The 9,999-nt window shown below is 39.8% G+C and overlaps 1 protein-coding gene and 1 non-coding gene across 3 annotated transcripts in view; both read left to right on the top strand.

Moving 5' to 3' along the window:
* Positions 1-9,999, top strand: part of Lrig2 (leucine rich repeats and immunoglobulin like domains 2) — a 59,107-nt gene that overhangs the window by 16,727 nt on the left and 32,381 nt on the right. For both annotated transcript variants that reach the window (XM_031375063.1, XM_031375062.1), the window contains exons 3-8: positions 661-735; positions 1,007-1,141; positions 3,136-3,279; positions 3,401-3,544; positions 3,929-4,072; positions 4,272-4,415. In XM_031375063.1, the coding sequence (XP_031230923.1) occupies positions 661-735; positions 1,007-1,141; positions 3,136-3,279; positions 3,401-3,544; positions 3,929-4,072; positions 4,272-4,415 (786 nt within the window). The remainder of the gene's footprint in view (positions 1-660; positions 736-1,006; positions 1,142-3,135; positions 3,280-3,400; positions 3,545-3,928; positions 4,073-4,271; positions 4,416-9,999) is intronic.
* LOC116094616 lies at positions 2,871-2,978 on the top strand. Its single transcript, XR_004120234.1, has one exon. It is a non-coding gene; the product is annotated as a small nucleolar RNA U13 (small nucleolar RNA).

Here is a 9,999-nt window from a genome sequence, read left to right as displayed (position 1 = left end):
GTTTCTCTGTGTCGCCTTGGCTGTCCTGGAATTCACTCTGTAGAGCAGACTGGTCTTGAACTCAGAAATCTGCCTGCCTCTGCCTCCCAAGTGCTGGGATTGAAGGTACGCGCCACCACCATGTGGCTGCTATTGTTTTTTTGAGATAGTCTTTCTGTTATATAGTCTAGACTGGTTTTGAACTTACAGTCTCCTTCCTGTTCTCTGAAGTAATGGGATTACAGATATGCTAGAACTACATTCAGCATCTAATGCTAACTTTAATGGTAGATCATTGCTATGAAGTAGCACATTAAAATTGCTAATTTCTTAGAGCTGGAGAGGTAGCTCAGCAGTTAAGCACACACACTGCTCTTAGAGAGGACATGAGTTTGGTTTCGAACACACACGTTGGGTGGCTGCCACCTTAACTCAAGCTTCAGGGGATCCAATGCCATTGGTTTCTGAAGGCATTGCTCTTAAATGTACAACCTTCTTCACCTCACATAATTAGAAATAATAAAAGTCTTAAAAATATCTAATTTCTCAGAGTTATATATTTGTCTAACTTGTCTGAGTCAGGCCCTTTCAAATTTGGATATATTAAGATATTAACCAAAATCAGAATTTGAAAGGTAATTTCCATTATTAAACTTTAAAACTGTTTTCTCTTTTGCTTAGGAAAATGAATTACAATGAGCTAACAGAGATACCATATTTTGGAGAACCAACACCTAATATTACTCTACTTTCATTGTAAGTTAAGATTTTATATCTCTTATCTAATTATGAATTATGTATGTGTATTGTGTATATATATTGTATACGCACATACACATCTATATATGTATGTATAGAAATCCCTGTTTGGGAGAACCAACACCTGTTACCACTCTGCCTTCACAGTAACAGTACATGCCATTGTTTGTTTTTCCGAGTCCCTATACTGTTGATTCTAATTATTTAGTATTTTTGTGGCCTGGGGTGGGTCACTGACAATAACTTCGATATAACCCTTGTTTTGTAGGGTGCATAATTTAATCCCAGAAATAAATGCAGAAGCATTCCAGCTTTACTCTGCTCTTGAGAGTTTAGACCTCAGTTCCAATATAATATCAGAAATCAAGACATCTTCATTTCCTCGAATGTCACTGAAATACCTGTAAGTAAAATAGAGACTTAAATTTACTCAATTAATTGGAAGAATAGTTTATTGAATAGTTTATTGTAATAGGCTGGGCAGGAACTGGTGTACTGCCTGCCATGCATTTTTGTCATTCACTGGTCATCCCTCAGGTGTCTGTTGTTTATGGTAATTTTGATGTGTGTGTGTGTGTGTATGTGTGTAACAAGCTTAGTTTTGGGCTTTGTAGTTATTTATTTCCCTACTTTACCCTAAAAGAGAGTGCTCAGAGAAAATTACCAGACATTGAGAGCAAAGTTTGAGATTTAGTTTTAACATTTATTTGTTTGTTATTGTGCAGGGGTGATGTAATATGCATATCCTACAGTGAAAGTGTGCAGGTCAGAGGTCAGCTGTGTGCAATTGGATCTTTTTCTTCCATCTTTTTCTTTCTTTTTTTTTTTTGGTTTTTCAAGACAGGGTTTCTCTGTGTAGTGCTGGCTGTCCTGGAACTCACTCTGTGGACCATGCTGGCCTCAAACTCAAGAGACTAACCTACTTTTGCCATTAAAGGCATGTGACACATCTGGCTAACCTTTTCTTCCATCTTTAGGAGTGTTTCAGGGATGAAATTCAGGTTGTTAAGCTTGTTTGGCAACTGTTTTTACTTGCTAAGCCATCTTGTCAGCCCAAGATTTAGTTTGAGAGTTTTTCATTTTGGTACTGGGAACCAAATGCAGGGTATTGTCATGCTCAGCAGTGGCTGTGCTGTGAGCCACATCTCCAGTCCTAGTCAGCAATTTTGTCAAAAGTAAAGAGGACTGATGTGCTACTGTTTGTTGACCAGTAGCTTACCCTGTGTGCTGATGATAGTTAGCATGTGTGCTGGTTCCTAAAGTTTAGTCATCCTGTATTTTAACATCCTAAGTGAAGTAGGAGCCATGCTTTTATCCTTCCTTGTTTTCTTCTTTTTCTTCCCTCCCTCCCTCCCTCCTTCCCTCCTTCCCTTTCTCCCTCCCTCCCTCCCTCCCTCCCTCCCTCCCTCCCTCCATCCCTCCCTTTTCCCCTCCCTCCTCCCTCTTCTCTCTGTCTCTCTCTTTCTTTCTGTTTTGTTTGTTTTGAGACAGGGTTTCATTCTGTAGTTCTGGCTGGCCTGAAACTCAGTATATAGACTAGCCTTGCCTCAAATTCATAGAGCTCCACCTGCCTCTATTTTCCAAGTGCTGGCATTAAATTTAAGGGTGCTCTCTACCGCTTGCTTTTCAATGCTAGGGTCCAAACCTAGGACCTTACAGTATTCTAGACAAGCACTCCATCACTGAGCTATAACTCCAGCTTTAACATAATTAATTTTGTAGGTGAAGGGAAAAAGCAATTAAATGATTTGTGAAATAAAATAGCAGTTAAGAGGCTGAGGAGATTGCTCAGTGGGTATAAGTGCTCAGCTCTGCAAGCACAAGGACCTTAGTTCAAATCCCAAACACCCATATGAAAATCAGGCATTTCTGTGTGTGTCTGTAACTTCAGCATTGAGAGTAATGACAGGCAGATGCTGAAAGTTCAGTGTCAGCCAGCCTAGCCAAAATGGTGAACTTAGGGTTCTGTGAGAGACTGAGCTTTTGGTTCCATGAGAAACCCTGTCTCAGGGTGTGTAAGTCAGAGAGTGATAGAGGTAGCTCTCCCTTTCCCCCTCCTGCTCTGGCCTCCGCTGCATCCTTACATACACACCGTGCACATAGACACATGCACACAAAACATACCAGTTAAGATTGTTTTGTTGTAGTTCATAATCATGCTGATTGGGTATTTGTGCCTTTGCATCGCATGTGCTTCCCACGAACCTTGATACTTACAACCTTGGAAAATTCGTCTGATGTTAAAAAAAAGAAGCCTATCTTGGGGTGGGTACTTGAAATAGCAGTTAAATGATTTGTCAACGTATGTATAGTTAACTGACAGGTTGGAGCTAGAGTTAGACGTGGGTAGGTAGTCACCACTGTTTCTTTTCTTGTGCTGTTTCCTTGCCATTTTAGGAATTTGAGTAATAATAGGATAACCACCTTGGAGGCTGGCTGCTTTGACAACTTATCAGGTTCTTTATTGGTGGTAAAGTTGAACCGGAACCGAATTAGCATGATTCCACCTAAAGTCTTCAAGCTGCCTCATCTCCAGTTCTTGTGAGTAACAAAATTGATGGATTATAAGAAGACAAGTTTTTATTTTACAGCAGCTTTTCTTTAAATTACTGTTAGAGAAACTCAGCCAATTTTATAACTGTAAATTTTTTTTTTGTTTAAGGGAACTGAAAAGAAACAGGATTAAAATTGTGGAAGGCCTTACCTTCCAAGGGCTTGATTCCTTACGCTCATTGAAAATGCAGCGGAATGGAATTAGCAAACTCAAAGATGGAGCGTTTTTTGGCTTGAACAACATGGAAGAATTGTAAGTATTAGACTAGGGGATAGTTGTGAGGGCTCTTCCTCCTCTTTAGATTGAACCTCAGGCCTTACACATGCCACACCCCTTGCTTTCATGCAGACTTTAAAGTTTTTTAGTTTATTGGAATTTTTGTTGACATTCATAAGCTTTTCAATATAAAAATAAATTATATTTCATATTGTTTTGACTCAGAATTGCCAGAATTTATCTGGATTGGGAATGTACCACTTGGTCTGTTGGTTTTATAGACACTTAGTTGCTTTAGAGCTTAAGTTTCTTGGGTTACTAGAGCTCAGCAAAGGTGTCTGCCTGTCATCTTAAAGGACATTTAAAACTGCACTGAATCGAATGCCTTGATTTGAGTTATTTCTTTCTGTAATTGTACAGAGAACTGGAACATAATAACCTTACAGGAGTGAACAAGGGGTGGCTATATGGCTTGCGAATGTTACAGCAACTGTATGTGAGTCAGAATGCCATTGAAAAAATCAGCCCCGATGCATGGGAGTTCTGCCAGAGACTGTCTGAACTGTAAGTGTTGAGTGGTGCTTCATGGGAGGGTATGAGACTAGGCAGCCTGGAGTCAATTATTCTCATGGGAGTTGTGAGGTCTGGCATCCCTAATTCCTCAGTTTTTGTTAGAAAACTGAACTTAGCGTGTCAGTGGAATAAAATCCATAGATTGGGCTAATAGAATAATTCCTGACTTTGAGTATTTCTTGTTTTTTAGGGATTTGTCCTATAACCAGCTGACCCGCCTTGATGAATCTGCCTTTGTGGGTCTGAGTTTACTGGAGAGATTGAATTTAGGGGACAATAGAGTCACTCACATTGCCGATGGTGTATTTAGGTTTCTTTCCAATCTTCAGACATTGTAAGTTTTGTTCTGTTTGGTTTTTAATCTTTTTTAGAATGAAATTAAGCAAGTGAATGAAAATAATAAATATGAAAGTAGATATGTGCTAGTATTATGTGCTTCTTTTGTTCTTTAGACCATAAATACATTTTAGAGCAGTTAAATATTCAGAGTTAAGTGTTATAACAGCAAAGACTCTCCCTGTCAGTTGGCAGTGTCAGAATGCCATCATCTCCTTGTTCTCACGATAGATAGTGTCCTCTGGAAGGATGCACTTATATGCAGTGGTAGCAGTTCTGTTTACTCTTAGTAGTTTGCTGCATGACTTTGTTTTGTTTTTGTTTTTGCTTTATTTTTTGTGTGATTTTTGAGTCTTTGGGGATAATGCTAGGAATTAGAACCTCATCATACTAGGCCAGCACCTTATCACTAAGCTACATCTTCATGACTTTGCCAAAAGAAACTAGCTCCTTTTTTTATTTTTTGTTTCTGGAGATAAGATCTCAGTGTATAGCTTAGGTTGGACTTGAACTCTTAGTTCTACCTTCCAGGTGCAGGGATTATAGGCATGTACCACCATGCCTAGCTAAATTGTGTGTGTGTGTCTGTGTGTGTGCATGCTTACACTTGTGCATGTGATGCTGCTGCTGTTAATTGATTATTGGTCCTGTTTAGTGGAGCACTCTTCTAGCATCCATAAGAGCAATAAAATCAGTCAACAGCAACACCACTGATGAATGAATTTCATTAGGATTGCTTACAGGAGTCTGGCTCAGGTGCCAGTGGCCATAAGACTGAAGGAAATGTCTCTCTCCTCCCCCATCAACCATTAAGTATGTATAATGGGACCTTGTGAGCCTCTTCTTCCTCCATTATAAGTACTATATAGGTAATCACAGCTTCTGGGAGTTTATGATTATTATGTCATGTCATGCTTGGATGACATTGTTCCACAACGCTTAACTCTTTGTTTCTGCCTTAGCATTCTCTCCATTCCCTCTTCTATGACATTCCCTCAGCCGTGTGTGTGTGTGTGTGTGTGTGTGTGTGTGTGTGTGTGTGTGAGATTTCAGCATCCCATTTATGACTGAGTATTAAATACTCATTCTCCTCACCTCAGCCAATTATGAGTCTGTGCAGTTAACTGCTGGCCCACTCCAAAAAGGAGCTTTTCTGATCAAAGCTGACAATTACAGTCGGCCTGAATAGCTATAGTCATAGAGACAACTCTATATTCATAAACAGTTATTTAGAGTCAAATGTTGGGCACATTGTGTCCATTAGGAAAATGCTTCCCCAGCCGTGGACCATGTTTGTGGAGCAGGCCTCAAGTCCAGTCACAGAGTAGTTGGTAACAGACTTGTTGATGTTAGTACCAGTGGGCAGGCACATCTTGCCTTATAAGTCAGTCGTGTTGCACACAGGGCCCCCAGCTGAGTAAGACTGTTGATAATAAATACTCCTCTACACTATGAAACTAGCCAGCAGGAAGGAAGTTTCCAGCCCTTCTAGTTTGATTTCTTTGTTCTGAGACCAAAGCATGTGGTACCTTCATTAGTGTCTTACCATCCAGTAGCAATTGCTTGTATTGTTTTGGGGGTCTTTTGAAGTCTTTCTGTCCAATAACTTATAGGGAACTAGCCCACTCTGGTACTGGGGTTTTATTTAACAATGGATGGCTTCTGGTAGCAGCTTTATTCTCTAATTCATGGTACCTCCATTCAAATTCTGTTTTTTGTTTTTTTAATTTTATTTTTTAATTAGCTTACCAAGTATCAGGTTTTCTTAGGGGTAGGGGCTTTTCCATATTTATAGCTTTAATTGGCTTTCTTTTTTACCCTGTCCTCTTCCTCATCTCCTCCTCTCCCCCCTCATTCCCCTGCTTCTTTTTCCAGGTAAACTTTTCTACTTCTTGTATTCCTTCTTTACTTTTGTGTCACATAGGTTTTATTCCTTACCACTAAAATATCTTTTGTCTCTTCTCATAATTAAGATTCTTTTTTGTTGTTGTTGTTGTTGGTTTTGTTTTGTTTTTTTTTCTTTTTTAAAGACAGGATTTCTCTGTGTAGCCTTTGTTGTCCTGGAACATGCTCTTGTAGACCAGGCTAGCCTCAAACTCATAGAGTTCTTCCTGCCTTCTAAGTGCTGTGATTAAAGGTAGGCACCGGCTAATAATTTAGATTCTTAATAGCTCTTGAGTAGGATACTTGATTATTACCTTTTAAAAAAGATTTATTTATTTATATATTTATATATATGGATACTTTGTCTGCATGTACGCCTGCATACCAGAAGATGGCATCAGGCAGTTGTGAGCTGCCATGTTGGTGCTGGGAATTAAACTCAGGACCTTTGGAAGAGCAGTGAGTGCTCTTAACCACTAAGCCATCTCTCTAGCCCTGACACTTGGTTGTTATCACATTCAAAATTAATAAATGGTTTCAGGAAAGTAATAGGCTCCAAACTTTGGTACCTAGCTACCAATGAGGAAACACAATAAGAATGAGAAAATGCTCATATACTTAAGATACACAATGCTTTTTTTTTTAGTTACTACTATACTTACTTAGTTCTGTTGTTGCATGACGAAGGCAACTCTTATAAAGGAAAGCATTTAATTGGGTGCTTGCTTGCAGTTTCAGAGGATTAGTTTGTGAACATCATGGCAGAGAATATGGCAGCGGGCAAGCATGACACTGGAGCAGTAGCTGAAAGTTTACATCCTGATCCATAAGAAAAGAAAGGCTGGGCCTGCTATGAGTTTTTTGGAACCTCAAAGCCTACTCCCCAGTGACATACCTCCTCCAACAAAGCTACACTCCCTCCAGCAATGACATACCCAGTTCTTCCAAAATAGTTCCAATAATTGGAGCTCAAACATTCAAACATAGGCGCTAATGGGAGCCAGTCTCATTCAAACCACCATATTCCACCCCCTGGCTCCATAGTGCTGGGAGTCTGCCCTGCCTGGAATGGGTTGAAGTGGGACACAGTGTGACACATAGGTAAAAGATTAATGTTCTTCTGCCTTTTAACTCTTTCTTACTATTCTGTGCTTAAAACTTAACTCTTTATTACTTGTGCTTAAATAAGTGCTAATATCTAGCGATTAACACATGCTGGATAGAAGTGGGGAATTAGGTAAAGGATTTATTGCTAGTGCTGCTTTTTTCTGGCCAGGCATGCAGGAGCCCTTCACTGTCCAGGCTGATTAACTCTTTGTGAACCAGAAAGGAAGGAAAGGAAAAGAATTAAGATCCTTTACACAGACAAATATGCACATATATTCATTCCCCCACACTCTGGTTGAGTCCGACCACCTGTCTCAATCAACTCCACAAGTATTCATGCATGCTTACATACATACACATATACTTATATATGTACATATGAACAAACAGACATTATATATACATACATTTGGATGGATGGATGGATGGATGGATGGATGGATGGATGGAAGGGGCAGAGCTCCCCAAGCCACTGCATCATCTTATTTTTTTCTTCTTGCTTTTTTATACCTTCCTGGGTAAAAGTTCTTTAGAAAATTACCTTATAGATAAAATGTTACACAAAATGGGAGTTACAAAAGGATGTTGATATTAAGTTCAAAGCAGTGTTTCATTCTATATGCTCATTATAAGTTCAAAGCAACAGTTTTTACATAGCCTTGCCTTGTCATAGTGCACACCTGTGGCTTTATCCTTGGATCTGAATGTTTTTTCTTGAACACAAATTTGTCCTAAGCCTATTTCTCTTTTTAGTGTAATTATGAAAGCTCATTGCATTTCTTATTATGCGCCTTTACTTAAACTCTTATGAGGAGTGCACACATTCTGTTCTTGATTCTAACTTTATTACATCTTTCTGGCAAAACAACTAAGACCATCTCTTAAAACGTTCTTCCTAGAATTGTTTGAATCAAATCAGGAATTCTATAAAATCATTAATTCATTGAAACAGGATTAATTCATGGAAGTTCATCTTTATGTTGATCTGCAGGAAATGTTAAATAGGGTAGGCTAATGCCCAGGGATTATTATGCCAATTTAATAATGATAAGAATGGCATATCAGCTGCAGGAAGAAATCCTTAGGTGAAGTCTCTTTGGGACTTTGCCTCATAGAGCTCAGCCACCTTAGTCCATGTGAAAGGTGGCCACCTCCAAGAAGGCTGCCTGCTAGCCCCGGCCTGTCCTAGAATGCTCCTGACACCTTAGGCTTGTAGCCACACCTTGATGCAGAGTGCATTCAGTCCTCACAGCCTCCCACAGCCTCAGCACTATTTAAAACTTCAGAGTCTCTTCTGAGACTCAGGCAGTCTTCTAACTGTAACCCTATAAAATCAAAAAGTAAGCCACATATTTCCAACTTACTGTGCCACAGAATATATATTACTATTCCAAAAGGAAGAGAAAGGAGTATAATGAGAAAATACTAGACCAGAGCAAGACCGAAACCCAGCAGGGTAAACTCCAAATTATGTATCCCTATGCCCAATGTCAGAGGGCTTGTTAGATGGCTCTTTATATCCCATTTCTTCCAGCTTTGTTGACTGAAACACACTTCTTTCTCTTGGGCTGGGTCCACATCCTTTCTGTAGCTCTCCTTGATAGGTATTTCAAGGTTCTGCCATCTCCACTGTCTTAGGGTTTTCTGCCATGCACCTCGTCTCTGTGGCTTTCTTTAACTACTGAAGCAAATTCTACAATCCTTTTACTGTATCCTTGATCAAGACAGAACTGTGTGGCCAAAGTGCCAAGTTGTACTGCCTGCTCGGGCTGAAGCCGGCTGTCCCTCCATGAGTTACATTTGCATAAGCTTTGGCTTGTTGGTGGTTTCCTTTGCTACGTAAACTTCCTGTAATGGGACTTTCCTTGGATCTGCCAACAGTATACATAATGACATAGATAGAATCTTTTTAATATTTTAAAGCTTAGGCCTTTTAGCTAGGGCAGTCTCCCAGCCAGCTATCTAAACTTAACCAGACCAACTAGTCTACCACCCTGTATGTGGCTAGCTCTGTACCTCTCTGCTCTGCTGTCTATCCTGTTCCCTCCACGTCTGCCGGTGAATCCCCTTTCTGATTTCTTTTCCCAGAGACCCTCTCTCTGCAAGGAAGTTCTGCCTTCCATTTCCTGCTGTGCCATTGGCTGTCAGTTCTTTATTAAAGCCAATCAGCGAGTAAGGAAGGTGAATGTTTAAAAAAAAAATGAGGGCTGTGATGGGCCATAGGAATAACAATACCAAGATCTGCCAGTACTCAGCTCTCTGCTGGTTTGGCAATCAACAGTTGAATATACAGAGACAACCTTTACCTAATGTACACAAGGTTACCCCAACACTTGGCTTTTTACAAGTTTCAGGGTTATCTGGTTGGGTCTTGCCCTGAGGTACCATTCCCTTTGTTCCATTTAGCATCAGACCTGTTTGTTTGTTTGTTTGTTTAGAAATTTATCATCTCTATGAGCACAGGGCTTGACTTCCAACATTCCATTGCCATTGCCTGGTGCTCTTTTTACCCCAAACTGTACATTTTTTTTTTTTGCCCTATTGGCCCCTTTTCATTATAGATCTGTGTAACAATGATAACCATATAACAC

The sequence above is a fragment of the Mastomys coucha genome, unplaced genomic scaffold (genome assembly GCF_008632895.1).
Source record: "Mastomys coucha isolate ucsf_1 unplaced genomic scaffold, UCSF_Mcou_1 pScaffold16, whole genome shotgun sequence".
NCBI classification, from domain to species: domain Eukaryota; kingdom Metazoa; phylum Chordata; class Mammalia; order Rodentia; family Muridae; genus Mastomys; species Mastomys coucha.
Note: the sequence above shows the minus strand (reverse complement) of the source record. Positions and strands in the feature narration are given on the sequence as shown.